We start from the raw sequence: 15,230 nt of genomic DNA, 5'->3' as shown, positions 1-15,230 counted from the left end.
CTGTACATCAGGGGAAATTGAAACAGAAAAACATTTCCTACTTAAATGTTACAAATATAGAAGTATAAGAGATCAATATCTGGAAAAATGTAAGGTATTAATTGAAAACTACACAGAGCTTAATTTAAACGAGAAATTAAGGATATCTCTGGGCGAAGGGCCGACTGCAAGCCTTGCCGCTAGATATGTCTCTCAATGTCACAACCTGAGGGACAGTGAACCAACCCTGTACAACTATTAAAACCTTTCTGTATATTAACAAGCATTTATGTGTTACTGTTACTCTTACTATGCTACTGTTATAGTATACTACCATATTATTATTGTTATAATGTAAATGCTATGATACATATATTACTGTAAAATGTCCTTTCAATATGGACTGCTTTGGCAATACTGCTCAACCCGAACTGTCATGCCAATAAAGCATTCTGAACTGAACTGAACTGAGAGAGAGACAGGGTAGTCAGGGTACTGTGACAGGGTAGTCAGGGTACTGTGACAGGGTAGTCCAACAGTGTGACAAGCTCCATACCACACAGCACGTTTTTACCCATCTTGTATTTACGTACTTACAGTAATATGTTATGTATAATACGGTATCTACGACGTATGACATTATTAATATACATAAAAATAATCCACATTATTTATAACCTATATATCCATTTAATCACACATGTATCCCATAAAGGTTTGGATGACCAAACAGAGGGTAGCACTGAAGGCTAAGAAGAGACGAACCAAACTGAGGCACAGAGACCAGAGCCAGGTGGAACAGAGGGGTTCAGGACAAGGCTCACAGCCAATCAGTAACCAGCAAAAGGACACATCAACAATCCCAAATCCATGTTGTGAAACACTCACCATCTTAGCTACAGAGACAAGAGACAAACAGTCACTCAGAAATACTCCTGAGCTTTAACTCTCTGTCTCCTGCCCTCTCCCTCCCTACCTCTCTCTCTCTCTCCCTCTCTCCCTCCTTCCCCCCTATCTCCCTCCCTGACTCCCTCCCTCTCTCCCCCTCTCTCTCTCTCTCTCTCTCTCTCTCTCTCCCTCTCTCTCTCACTCTCTCTCTCTCTCTCTCTCTCTCTATGGTCTGTAAGTGATTCAGATTTCCAATGGCAACAACCCTGACAGCGGACCTGACAGAAGGAGTGTGTCAGGTGGGACGTGTGTGTTTCTGTGTGTGTGCAGTGTGTGTGGTGTGTGTACAGTGTGTCGCAGTTGGATGTGATTTCAGTGGAATGAGTGTACTGTACGATGTGAGGGAGACTCCATTCAGTGGAGGAGGTGTGTTTGTGGCCTGTGTGTTCTTGCTGTGTGTGTGTGTTTTGGTATGTTTTATGTGGGATGTGTTTGGGAGATCCCTTAACAATGTTCCAACGGAAGCCCGTTAGTGGGACGTGTGAGAGTGTGTGTGTGTCTGTGTGTGTGTGTGTGCGTGCTGCAAGTCATGTTTGGTGTCCGGTGTCCTGACACAGGACATGAACAACCTGCAAGCAGACATATTTACATGTCTCTCTCTCTCTCTCTCTCACTCCATCTCTCTGTCTCTCTTTCTCACTCTTTCTCTCTCTGTCCTTCTTTCTCTCTGTCTCTCTCTGTCTCCCTGTCTCTCTCTTTCTCTTTCTCTCTCTCTCTCTCTCTCTCTCTCTCTCTCTCTCTCTCTCTCTCTGTCTCCCTGTCTCTCTCTCTCTCTCTCTCTCTCTTTCTCTTTGGTCAGTCTCATCATCCCTTCCTCCTGTTGGGTAAGACTTAGATGGAAAATAACCCCTAGCCTTGACTCACCCCACAGCCTAAGGATGTGTGTGTGTGAGTGTGTCAGATCTACTGTCAGAGTGTCAGAACGTGTGTGTGCTTGTCCAGCCCAGCCCAAGGATGCAGTCAGACACTCTTTCAGCTTAGCTCCTTACAAACACACACACACACACACACATACACACACACAGACATACATACACATCCAAACGCAGAGACAGAGACAGGAAGAGAGAGAACTGTTTCCTCCTCCCTGTCTCCCTGGAGCAGCTGAGCTCAGATGGAGCGTGGCCAGCCAGGGCTCAGTCCAGCCCCAGTGAGGCACACCCTGGCTGGGCCCTGCTCAGCAGAGGAGCCCCTGGGCACATGGAGGTATGACTCTTTAGGAACTGTTGTGCCTGTAGAAAATCCTGGCCGAGCTTGTTAGATAAGCCACGGTGGAAACGTCTTAACGGTTTAATTGGATATTGATCTTAGTGACCAAACCTAACATAGCCTACAGAGAATAATGTCTATGCCTATGATCTTGTTAGCTAACTCCCCTAAAGAATCACAATCACTGTTTGAGGCTGACACTAAATTCCCTTAGTAAATTACGTTTTAAATAACCAGGCTTTTGTGTCTAGAGATATAACTGATCAACATCGTTTCACATCTCGCTGCTTTTGGCGTCACTTGCTTTATCCAGGAAACGGGGCGTGGCCATTCCATAATAAGTGTCATGCATATTCATGATTGCCTTCTGCTATTGGTTACAGCTCCGAGTAAAGGCGGAGCTCCAGCTACACAAACCAGACAGCTCGCTCTCAACAAGATCACACAGAGCAGCTACCGCCACTATCAGACAACCTATTATCTTATCTTTCAAAAAATATATTTTTGTTCGTCAACATCTCTTAATATTTGTTTGACATTGTGCGCGCCTTGCACCTACTTCTTCACTGTCATTAGCTTACTTCCTGAGGGGTTTCTCCGCTCTTTTGCTATATTGTTCTGAAGCAGTAATGGATTTGGTGTGGCTCGTGAGTCTGGCAGTCAGCTTGGGAGCCGGACTCGCTGCTACAGAACGGCACAGCGTCTTCTGGAACAGTACTAACCCAAAGTAAGTTTCTATTCGTTTGTATACATGTGTGTGTGTGTGTGTGTGCGTGTTACGTGCGTGTGTGTGCGTGTGTGCGTGCGTGCGTGCGTATAGACCCTAGACAGTGTGTGAGTGATTGTTCTGTTACTGTAAGTGACGAGCAGATTCACTGTCTGCAGGATACGCAGTGAGTTAGTGTTAGAGGGAGATTTGGTTATGTTTCTGTCAGAGCTGCTTAACTTCGTCAATCTGTTCCTCTCCACGAGTTTCGCACAACTTTGGGCTACCGTTTCTGCAGTTGCCTGCGATATTGAAGGCTTTTTTTGTTTAGACTAGGCTACAGCTTCTGGCCAACCTCCTACTTTAATTGTCTAATTTGTCTAATAATCTCCCATCCCTGATACTTTTTCAATTAGGTATCCGATGTCAGCCTTAACCCGGTAACAGGATTGTAATTACGGTACCCGGCACGCGGATGTAAAAAGAGACGAAGTGTAAGATAGGGAGCGAATACCGAGACCGACTGATAGACAGACAGAATCAACCCTATATTTAACCGCAATAGTCAGACACACACTCATAGTAATAAATAGCCTAACTCACTCAGCCAGTGTGTGTGTGGCTGTGTGTGGCTGTGTGTGGCTGTGTGTGGGGGATGTACAATGCTGATCGCTTGTTTTGGGGTCAGAGCCGTAATGTAACCCGACCACTCCGCTGGATCGATGGGGGCTTGACAGGCGCGCGCAGGCTCTGCGGGATTTATTGAGCTTTTAGCGCGGAACTAAAGGAAATAGAACCGTATTATTTTATACAGCAGCAAGGAATTGTGAGGGTCAACCTATAAGCCGGGAGTGGCCTGTATGTCGAAGAGATGCGTCGAAAACCATTATGTCCCTTCACTACTTGAGTTGATTAAGTTACCCATCTGGGCCCCAGTAATTGACCTTTATCATCGACGACAAACTAATAAGATTTCCACAACAGAAAGTCAGACCTGTTGTAATAATTGTCTACGTGACGCTGTGTTGGAAAGTTTTGCCTAAGGTCAAGTCATACTTCGTCATGTTTGTGAGTTGGTGACTCAACTCTGACGTGGTGCTCGTATCTACCTGTCCCAGGCCGCGCGAGTCAGAGGTTTTGCTCGAGACGGTCTGAGTTAAAGAACACGTCTTCCGTTGTTGAAGTGACGAATGCAGGGGAAAGGGTGAACTGAAAGAAAATTCAAAAGGAGACTTAAAATACAAATTGGAGCTTAAGATTGTTGGTCTAGTATGAATAACAAACACTTCAAAATCTGAAAGTTGACAACACTTAAACAAATAGATTCAGAGATGATTATCTGGCTCCAAATCAGATTTTCGTTCTATGGCTCCGCCAGCCACTAAGCTGGCCATGCACTCGCCTACATTCCCCCTCAGATTTGGGTTGTATAACCACAACAAGAAACATCATAATGCAACACTAATCCCTTCCATGGCAGACCACAGATAGACACACTTACATAACCACACAGAGAAATGGTTTGTTGTGTAGGTCTACGAACAGCGACAGAGACACACACACACACTGCCCATTCCCTACCCTACCCCTACCCATTTAAGCCTACACCCTCTCACTCAGTCTCTTGTTCTGACACACTGTTGACTTTACCAAGAAGTCCTTAGCTGTAAACTTCATAAATTCATAATTAGGAGTTCTGGGGAATACTCACTGATACACTGGAAGTGCTATATTCTCACCGGCTTAACTATTTCTACCACTTTTTAATGTAGAACCTCCTGCTTGATCCCTTGTTCCCATTTTTGTCTTTATTTACTTTTCTTTTTCAACTCTCTCTTTCTCTAAGCCACTCTCTCTCTCCCTCTCTCTCTAACCCCCCCCCTCTCTCTCTCTCTCTCTCTCTCTCTCTCTCTCTCTCTCTCTCTCTCTCTCTCTCTCTAACCCTCTCTCTCTCTCTAAACCATTCTCTCTCTCCCTCTCTCTCTAACCCTCTCTCTCTATCTCTCTCTTTCTCTCTCTCTCTCTCTAACCCACTCTCTCTCCCTCTCTCTCTAACCCTCTCTCTCTCTCTCTTGAGTTATTCAGTCAGATGTCCTGTAGCTGTCATCCCACTTCATAAGGCCACCTGCGTCTCTGCTCCCTAATGACCAATCACCTGCGTCTCTGCTCCCTAATGACCAATCACCTGCGTCTCTGCTCCCTAATGACCAATCAGGCAGCTGACCAGTGAATCAGCCAATCAGACAGCTGACCAGTGAATTGGCAGGTTGGCCCAGTGGGCTGTGATGCTAATGGATTCCCGGCCTCGTGGGGTTCATCTGACATGGACGGTCTCCATGGTGACCCACAGGGAGTGGAGAGGGGCCTACCCCTCTCGACTAACAGTTACATGTTGTTTGTTGTTGAACACCACTGGTCTGTTGGTGCTTGTCTGACGTTCAGCCTGGCTGATTTAATGATTATGGCTTAATCCTCTTTACTCTGCAGCCCTGTGGGGATTTGACACCCAGCGTGTCAAATGTGTGTGTGTTGGTGTTTGAGTGTCTGTGTGTGTGTGTGTGTGTGTGTGTGTGTGTATGAGGGTTAGTACTGTGCCAGCCATACATCAGTTACAGTGCATGACAGGTGGAGAGACATGTTTTCCTTGGCCTTTTACAGACCTGTTTTTGGTGCTCTGCATGTCTATACTTGTGTGTGTGTGAGTGCTCCATGATTGTGTGTAGTAAGTGAGAGAGAGAGAAAAAGTGAGTTTCTTAATAACAGTCAGTCATCATTAGTACTCTGTGGCAACATGGTCATGAGAAGTTTGTATAGATCCAACCCTGTGTGTCTGCAGAGTTAACGTCCAGTAGAAAGGTGTGGCATTAATTTCCAATAAATCAGTGAGTCTCACATGCCCACATACACACACACACGCACGCACACACACAGACACACACACACATGCTTGGGGGCCATGGAAGAGTGTCTGGTGTGTGTTAATATTAGCTTCAGCCAACATTCCACACTCCCCCTGTTACTATACTCAACTCTGTCAGCTGTGTGTGTGTGTGTGTGTGTGTGAGAGAGAAAGAGAGTCCTCCATCCATCTGTCTGTACCTGCCTGTTCCTCTCCCCATTTCTACTCCTTGTCTTCCTCTGACCAGCTGGTTCTCTTCTAGCAGAATCGGTTCTTTATCACTCTATGTCTCTCACTCTCTGTCTCTCTCTGTCTCTATCTCACTCTCTCTCTCTCTTATTTTCTCTCTCTCTCTCTCTGTCTCTCTGTCTTTCTTCTTCTTCTCTCTCTGAGACTGAGGCTTGTCATAGCTTGTATGGCCTGGAGGTTGGTGTTGGGCACAATGGTGGTTACTGTCTGAAGCCTTTTTTTATAACTTTTTCTCTATCTCTGTCTCTCTGTCTCTCTGTCTCTCTGTCTCTGTCTCTCTGTCTCTCTCTCTCTCTCTCTCTCTCTCTCTCTCTCTCTCTCTCTCTCTCTCTCTCTCTCTCTCTCTCTCTCTCTCTCTCTCTCTCTCTCTCTCTCTCTCTCTCTCTACCACACCTCTCATCATCACTGCCCAACGATATCTCAGTCTGTCTCTCTGCTCCTCTAATCCCAGAATAACAAGAGATAGAACACTACACACACACACACACTCAGATTACTGGCAACTATTAATCTCCCCATCTGACCCATGGACGCAGAAATCCCCCTGTTGTCTTTATACTTATATAAACAGACGTACGTAACAGGGTTTACGCTCTTCATAGGATAGTGTGTGTGTGCTAGAAAATAGATAGTAAATCTGCAAGTTTAATGCTGGTAGCTCTATTTCTGAACATGTCGAGTCATTTTCTATGTGATCGTCCAGAAGGAGACATAACCTACATTGGAACAATCAGTGAAAGCAGCTTAATGTAAGGTTACTCCCACCATTGGACTGTTTTTCTGACATAACAGCCCTCCTTACATAAAGAACACACAGATGTTGCACCCATCTCTTAATTCACCATTTTTGATTCTCACTGGCTCCCCCCCCCCCGACTCGATCCAGCCCCAGTTCTTCCTCTTGCCTCCTTATCCACTCCTTCCTAACAGAGTTAAAGGGACAGAATGAAAGGCTGTCCATTCAGTCCAGATAGTGTAGAAGGGTTCCTGTCACTGTGCTGACTCATTGGGAACACACTGAGATGGAACACATTTAGCACATCTTTATGACCCCTGTGCTGGTATATCACACACACACACACACACACACACACACACACACACACACACACACACACACACACACACACACACTGTCCCCCAGTGGGATGCATATCAAACCAACCCTTTGCAAAAACAGCATTGTCTTTGCTATTCATCCGAGGTCTTGTGTAAGGGAGACGGCTGGAGGGAGAGAGATGGAGGGAGAGAGATGGTGGGAGAGAGAGGAGAAAGGAGAGGAGAGAGGGAGGTGGAGGGAGAGAGGGAGGGAGGTGGAGGGAGAGAGGGAGGTGGAGGGAGGGAGAGGAGAAAGGAGAGGAGAGAGGGAGGTGGAGAGAGGGAGGTGGAGGGAGAGAGGGAGGTGGAGGGAGAGAGGGAGGTGGAGGGAGGGAGAGAGGTGGAGGGAGGGAGAGGGGTGGAGGGAGGGAGAGGGGTGGAGGGAGGGAGAGGGGTGGAGGGAGGGAGAGGGGTGGAGGGAGGGAGAGGGGAGAGCATAACAAAGAGGGCAAACAGAGAGGGGGGGGTGGGTAGAGAGTTAGAGGAAGAAAGAGAAAGGGGTTTGTGTTAAGAAATTAGCCAGAATAAAGAACTCTGGTATATTATGTCAGCTTTAAGAGAGAGGGCAGAATGGAGGAGGGGGTGGACGGAGGGAGAGGGGGATGGGCTGAGGGAGGGAGGATAAAGGAAAGACAGACAGAGGGAAGAGAGGCAGGACAGTGATGGATGAAGGGAGGGCAGAGATCTAACCCTGAATGAGAGCTTCGGTGGTGTCAATGTTTTTTTAAAAGCTCTCAACCCTTTTTCAAAAGCTGTCCTCATAAAAATCTCCCTCTCTCCTCCTACTTTCTCCCTCTTTGCCCCTCTCCCTCTCTCACACACCACTAGAATATTCAACGCTGGTAGCAAGTGGTGTTGACAGCTATAATCCAAGTTGCAACAAAGAAGTTAAAACACCTAGACAGACCACTGCCTAGCGGAGGCTGGTGTTGTCCCCCCCTGTAGCCACCCCAGGCTGGTGGGAGGTCAGAGGTCAGAGAGGCTGTCACAGCCAGCCCCTGGGGGTCCATCTCTTCTAGTCTGGTTAGGAAGTGAGTAGAGCTGTGTCGAGAGTAATCCCTGGTCCCTACTGACCTGCACCCCACTATGGGACAGCAGGTGTAAATGTAACAACACAAAGGCTGTGTGTGTGTGTGTGTGTGTGTGTGTGAACTGACAGATTTTATGATCACCCAATGTGTGAGCAAACTACAAACGTCTTGTCATGACATTCCTGTGTTAGTGTGTGTGTGTGTGTGTTTGTGTGTGTGTGAGTGGGCTACCTAGTACCTAGTAGCACTTGGTAGGAGTGTACATCTGTTTTGTGTTTCAGTGCTGACTAGTGGGTATGTGTGTGTGTGTGTGTGTGTGTAGTAAGACTGCTGTACTGAGTCAGGGGAGGGGGTGTGAGGGTGGTCACCCTGAAGTCTCTTCCTGACCTGACTGAGAGTCTCTTCAGTTGGACCTGGGGCTGGACCTGGGGCTGGACCTGGGGCTGGACCTGGGGCTGGACCTGGGGCTGGACCTGGGGTTGGACCTGGGGTTAGAAGGTTCAAGAGAGACCAGGAGAGGAGGGTAGAAGAGAGGCAGAAAGTGTTGGAAAGGAAGAAAGATGAAATCGCCTTCAGCCCTGTCTGTTTACTGTCCATAGACCTCAGTTACACACACACACACACACACACACACACATACACACACACAGAGGCTCCAGTCAGCTCTGATAAACAGATGTGCTCTCGTGCCGTAGGCGTGGGACGCCCTGAATTCAGGTCTTCAGAGAACTTCTCTCTCTCACACACACACACACACACACACACATACACTAGAACTAAGTAGCAAGGGTGTGAAGGGAGGTGTGTGTTGTTTTTCTCTTTGCCGCGACTCTCTCACATTTACACACACACACACACACACACCCCGGTCATTCACAGACATGTAGCTATCACATTAATGTGAGTTTCACTCTCTCGAGAACTGTCAGTCAGTTGGAAGGACGAACGAGGAAGAGAGAGAAAGACGACACTGTTCAACACCAGAGAACTCTGATGAAAGAGAACGGGGAGGAAGAGACACAGCAAGAAGAATATGGAAAGCGAGGAAGGAGAAAGAAAGAGTGTTTGTGTTCCAGTTCTGAGGCTCTGGCCCTGTTCAACTGGCATCAATCAGACATTAAGCTGTGGTGTCACAGGCTGTATCAAGCACACACATGGATCCCGTCAAATGACCAAATAATCCCTCAAAATCATTTACAAGTCAAAGATTTGTATTAAAATCACAGCTGGGAGAAGTGTGTGTGTGTGGGAGGGGGGGGGGGGTGTGTGGGAGGGGGGGTGTGTGGGAGGGGGGTCAGTCGGCCTCAGGCAAATACGAGGGGGGTAATCAGCCCCCCTCTCCTCCTCCTTCAGGGAACACACTGGCCCCAGACCCCTAACAGCTTTTAATTACACGGAGGAGGAGGGAGAGACTAAACGGGTTTCTAAAAGTCTTGATGGTGGCTTGTGTTTGGGATTAGCAACAAGAGAATCAGTTTTGTGGGCTTTACGACAGGCGCAGGCTTTACTGGGGTGAAGCGCTGACAAGGAGAGAGTGTGGGAATGAAGTGAATCCATTCAGAAGAAAAGCAGAAGTCTTTCTTCAGACAGAAGCACTTGAGGTTCCTCCTTCAGCCCTGTTATTAAGAGCCAAAGGAAAGAAACCAGAAAATAAAAAGAAGAAACAAGCCAAGATTGCAGGTTGTTTGTTCAAATTGAGCTCTCTACAGATCAGTGTTTTGCTCAATAACTGTCAGATACAAACTCCTCCGCCCCCACTCTCACTACACACAAACACAGTCTGCAGGCTTGGCTGGGGATACACACCTTGTTTGAAAGGGCATTGAGACGGGGACTAACAAACACTGAGCCGGGCTGCGATAACAATGCATGCTGAGACAGGCAGGATAGCACCAGCTGACACACACACACACACACACACACAGCAAGGAGGGGCCTGTGTTGAGAGCCAGTCATGCAGACAGTGAGTCTGAGGCCTAACAAGAGGCCCTGACTGGAGCCACATCGAGACAGCCAAGCCTCCACTGACACCTCCTGTCCCCACGCTTTGATGCTGGGGCACACACACACACACACACATGCAAACACACACACACACACACACGCAAACACACACACACACATGCAAACACACACACCTAATCATAGTAAAACACTTACAACTTGCACTGTTCTTGCCCTTTCTCCAAGCACATCTTACTTTCATCCAACACACATACACGAATACACACATATATATACACTTATTGTCTCTAAGTTTCTAGATAAGAGCTCATTAACCCTGACAATGTAATCAGTGTGATATGGTCATGTCTGCGCCTGAGCAGAACAGACATGAGGGCTGAGCCACAGCAGGAGTAGCCTGCCACACACACACACTGCCTTCCACACACACACACACACACACACACACACTGCCTTCCACACACACACACACGCACACACACTGCCTTCCACACACACATACACACACACACACACTGCCACACACACAAACCATTGGACCTAACAGCTTGAACCTGAATGATTATATTTGATTACAAAATGCAGAAATATCCTCTTTTTAAAACACACTTTGTTTGCCTGATTAGCAATTGAGAGAGAGAGAGAGAGAGAGAGAGAGAGAGAGAGAGAGAGAGAGAGAGAGGCTTAACCAGAGCCATAAAAAGCAAAGAGAGGTTACTGGATGAAGAGACACGACTGAGAGTCTGACTGTCTCTCTCTCCCCCTGTCTCTCTCCCCCTGTCTCTCTCCCCCTGTCTCTCTCTCCCCCTGTCTCTCTCCCCCTGTCTCTCTCCCCCAGTCTCTCTCCCCCTGTCTCTCTCTCCCCCTGTCTCTCTCCCCCTGTCTCTCTCTCCCCTGTCTCTCTCCCCCTGTCTCTCTCCCCCTGTCTCTCTCCCCCCCTGTCTCTCTCCCCCCTGTCTCTCTCCCCCTGTGTCTCTCCCCCTGTCTCTCCCCCTGTCTCTCTCCCCCTGTCTCTCTCCCCCTGTCTCTCTCTCCCTGTCTCTCTCCCCCTGTCTCTCTCCCCCTGTCTCTCTCCCCCTGTCTCTCTCTCCCCCTGTCTCTCTCCCCCTGTCTCTCTCCCCCTGTCTCTCTCTCCCCCTGTCTCTCTCCCCCTGTCTCTCTCCCCCCCTGTCTCTCTCCCCCTGTCTCTCTCCCCCCTGTCTCTCTCCCCCTGTCTCTCTCCCCCTGTCTCTCTCTCCCCCTGTCTCTCTCCCCCTGTCTCTCTCCCCCTGTCTCTCTCTCCCCCTGTCTCTCTCCCCCTGTCTCTCTCCCCCTGTCTCTCCCTTTGATAGGAGAGAGAAGGGAGAAAAGACACTTATGAGGGAAAACAGTCACACCCACGACACACCAACAGGTGATGAAGGGACAGACAGAAGGAAGAGAGGGGGGCGAGCGAGAACAGCCCTACATGCAGTGAGCCAGATGGATGGAAAGAGTGAAATGATTTGTTTAGGGCAGAATGACTTAACAGTCTACTGGGCTGAGAAGAAGAGAAGTGAGACTCTATTTAGTATTAAAGCAAGAATCCTCACAACAACAACAAGTGATATGATGGAAAGAACGAGAGCGAGACAAAGAGCTGTAGGGATGGGTCAGACTGAAAGAAGAGGGTGGAACAGAGGGTTTGTTGTTGTGTCCTATCAAAACAGAGTCAACTGGTCCGTCTTGCCTGGTTAGCTTCTAATTCTGCCTGTCTACTGACAGGTTAGCATTAGCCGTCCTTCAGAGTGCTCGCACGCGCTCGCTGTTACCACTGAGTCACCGGCAGCTTTGACATGTTTTGGAGTGTGGCTTGTACACCCTCTCATGTGTGTGTTTGCAGTTGTTATGCGTGTGAGTCCGTGTGTTTCAGCCCACGTTGCCATGGTGGCCAGGTGTGCCACCAAGTGTGAAAATGACAACAAGCTCAGGTTGCTCCAGCTGTCCCCTCAAATCTGTGTTGGCAGCTTTTGGCAAACCTGTACAGCCTATATCTAACCAAGCCTCTCTCTCCCTCTGTCTCTCCCCCTCTCTTTCTCTCTCCCTCTGTAGCTTCCTGTGGGATGACTACACCGTGGACGTGCGTATCAATGACTACCTGGACATCATCTGCCCCCACTACACCCGCGGCGAGCTGCCTTCCCAGGAGGCTGAGCGCTACGTCCTGTACATGGTGGAGCGTGAGGACTATGAGGTGTGCAAGCATCACTCCTTCAACCAGCTGCGCTGGGAGTGTTCCCGCCCCTTCGCCGCTCACGCCCCCGAGAGGTTCTCCGAGAAGTTCCAGCGCTTCACGCCCTTCACCCTGGGCAAGGAGTTCCGCCAGGGCGAGAGCTACTACTACATCTGTAAGCATGAACGCTGCTCCCCCTGACCCATCCACGTCACTCTGACAACATGATACACTGACAACATACACTGGCCAGTACACTGGCCATTGAACTGGCTGAAACCAGGTTCAACCAGTTGGTTCCAGAACATATTGGAAGGAGTTACATCAGTGACAGAACATCACAAACACAGCAGGCCTACCTCACAGTACCTCTGAGTTATAACTAATGTCTACACAGTATCACGTGTATAATTACATCACGACTGCTGCTACTTCTGGTACATAGTATACCACTAATGACATACCCTCAGAAGTTGAAGGTGAACAGACAGAATCACAATGTTGTGAAGTTTGATGTGTGTATTCAATCTCTCTCTCTCTCTCTCTCTCTCTCCAGCTAAGCCGCTGCACCACCATGGGCAAGAGTGTCTGAGACTGAAGGTGGATGTTGTGGGACATCACGGTAAGCTGTCCTCTTCTCTGTGGTGACATGGGCTGGGGTCAGGGGTCAGGGGTCGGGTCGCTCTGCTTAGCTCAAACTGGTGACGGCGCTGATGTTGTCTTCCCTTCTTCTCAGCAGGCTCTGCAAAGACCCAGGCAGACAAAGGGAAGGTGGAGGAGATGGAGAAAGCGATGGATGCAGGGAAAGGAAAGGTTGGCGCCAATGGAGGAGTTCACAACCCATTAAACGGGTTTCCGGCAGGTTTGTGTCTCTATCCATCTCACCTCCACATGCCAGAGAGACTGTGTTTACAGAAACCTTAGAACATTTGAACCGTCTTTATTTCTGGAGGGAACATTCCAACAGCACTAGACACATTCCCCTGGCTTAATCTTCTGGAATGGAGAGTGACGCATGTTCCCCTGGCTCTGTTTGTATTCAGGAGTGATAAAAAGGCAGCACATTTGAACCCTTCCTCTTTCTCTGTCCCTCCCTCTCTCCAGATGACCCTGCCGCCATGGAGCCTAACGTCCAGAGGAGCGTGGGCAGTGCAGGAGTCCAGCTTGTCTCCGTCTCCCTCTCCTTCACCATGATCCCTGTGTTACTAGCCCTGCTCCACTCCCTGACCCTGAGCCAGCACTGAGGCTGAGCCAGGACACTCCAGCTGGGCCACCCTGCCCCCTGCCCCCCCTGCCCCCCTGTCCACCCTGCCCCCCGGCCCCCCGCCCCCCCAGCCCCTGCCCCTGCCCCCCAGAGACTCTATCCTCCCAGTGCTGGTCATTGGCGTATTAAAGAGAATACTTAGATTTTTTAATAAAGATTTTTTTATAAAGATTTTTTTATATGAGCATGGACAGAGCTACCTGTGTGTGTGTGTGTGTGTGTGTGTGTGTGTGTGCGCTCAGACGGTGGAATGTAGATCGTTTCAAAGATGAGGATCTTCAAGAGTATTTTTGGGGATGATAGTTTTTCTGCTCTGTCGCAGAAGGTTCTTTTCTAAATTAACTACGATGACTTTTTCTCAATTTTTTTTCTTTTTCTTCTCCATCCTTCTTGTCTGATTAGACTAAAAACCGTTGAATTGAACACTGACCCTCTTTGACACAAAACTAGTATAACTGGAAAAGTGATCATTTATGTAATCAGAATTTACAGAACTGACAAAGGGATTCTTTTCATCCTGAATTCAACTCAAGTATTCCATAAACCTTTAGAACAAGGATGTTTTGTTTTTCTTAGAAGCACTGATTGTTTCCTTGTTAGTTGTCTTCTACCTGTACAGGCGTTTGGTATTATAAGTATTTATGTAGAAAATGTCTTTGTTATCACTGAGTTATGAAGACAGGTTGTTGTTGTAGATTAGGACTCTGATATAAGGAAACACTTTGTTCAGTTTGACTGTAGAACCTCCCTCACAAGGTAATAGACACACTAACTCTGGCTACAGATTCTGCAACAAAACACGTATCCACTCTGTTCTATATCAAGTAAGGAGAAACACATCACCTGACATCCTTTTAGATGACGTAGCAGTTTTCAACAAGCAAATAGTAATTGTTTTTTGTCTTTTTTGCTTGTGTACAAACACCACGTTCAATAGAGGAGTTTAACAGCAAAGAGGTTTAACTAAGAGACAGATAAGCAGGAGGAGAGGTAGACATGGGGACTGTTTAGACTTGTCCAGTTTTGGAGTGGTGCTTCTAAACTACGTTGCCCATACACCCTCTCACACATCCCAATATCAACATAGTAGCATGGTACACTGGTATTTATGGTCAGGTTTACAAGAATTGCTCAGTACAAATCTCATTTACACACAAACACACACATTCATACACACACTTGTATTTGTCATACAAGAGCAGAACTGAAGGAACTCTCCTGAACACACAGTCCACAAGTCACAAGTTATTCTTGTTTTGTTTTCTTGTTCTCATTTTGTGTTTTTTTGTTGTTGTATATGTCTATGTAAAAATGTGTACATAGAGAAAAGTCTATAAAAACAATTGCATTTTTTGAAAATGTGAAACCCCTTGTGAAATAAAATGATGTAGTGAAAATACACCCGGTTTTATCTTTTGAAGTCTCACATTGACAGCCACGTGGTGAAGACGTAGGTTGTAAATCAAATGTTTCCTCAGCTTCATAAGCAGCTAGCAGTGAAAAATGATGCTGCAACAATTCTGTTTTCAAGAGAAGATATGGTAGTTGACACTGTCCCTCTGCAAACTTATCCATCTGCCCTCCGAGGAAATCTCGCCCTCTCTCCAACTGACACTCTCAGGTCTTCCCCCTCCTCCCTTTACTCATTCCCTCGCTTCTCTCTTTCATCCTGGGCTGGGCGGTTTGCCCTG

At 47.7% G+C, this 15,230-nt stretch overlaps 1 protein-coding gene across 2 annotated transcripts; it reads left to right on the top strand.

The window, feature by feature from the left end:
* Positions 1 to 2,573: 2,573 nt before the first annotated feature.
* Positions 2,574 to 13,582, top strand: efna1b (ephrin-A1b). 2 transcript variants are annotated; one of them, XM_084668979.1, is made up of 5 exons: positions 2,574 to 2,863; positions 12,155 to 12,450; positions 12,832 to 12,897; positions 13,015 to 13,137; positions 13,380 to 13,582. In XM_084668979.1, the coding sequence occupies exons 1-5, from the start codon at positions 2,766 to 2,768 to the stop codon at positions 13,517 to 13,519; spliced, it is 723 nt and encodes a 240-aa protein (XP_084525105.1). In that variant the 5' UTR covers positions 2,574 to 2,765; the 3' UTR covers positions 13,520 to 13,582. The 2 variants fall into 2 exon arrangements, with proteins under 2 accessions (XP_084525105.1, XP_084525103.1); XM_084668977.1 differs by lacking the exon at positions 2,574 to 2,863 and adding an exon at positions 11,371 to 12,033.
* The last annotated feature ends 1,648 nt before the right edge of the window (positions 13,583 to 15,230 follow it).

The sequence above is a fragment of the Hypomesus nipponensis genome, chromosome 2 (genome assembly GCF_054491055.1).
Source record: "Hypomesus nipponensis isolate SF chromosome 2, ASM5449105v1, whole genome shotgun sequence".
Taxonomy (NCBI): Eukaryota; Metazoa; Chordata; class Actinopteri; order Osmeriformes; family Osmeridae; genus Hypomesus; species Hypomesus nipponensis.
The sequence above is the reverse complement of the archived record's forward strand: the minus strand, read 5'-3'. Positions and strand labels throughout refer to the sequence as shown.

Bases quoted from the DNA above. Each gene is read 5' to 3' on its own strand.
- efna1b (XM_084668977.1), top strand. From the start codon at position 11,930: ATGTGTGTGTTTGCAGTTGTTATGCGTGTGAGTCCGTGTGTTTCAGCC. The intron at 12,034-12,154 runs GTTGCTCCAGCT...CTCCCTCTGTAG, and splicing joins GAAAATGACAACAAGCTCAG to CTTCCTGTGGGATGACTACA. The intron at 12,451-12,831 runs GTAAGCATGAAC...CTCTCTCTCCAG, and splicing joins CGAGAGCTACTACTACATCT to CTAAGCCGCTGCACCACCAT.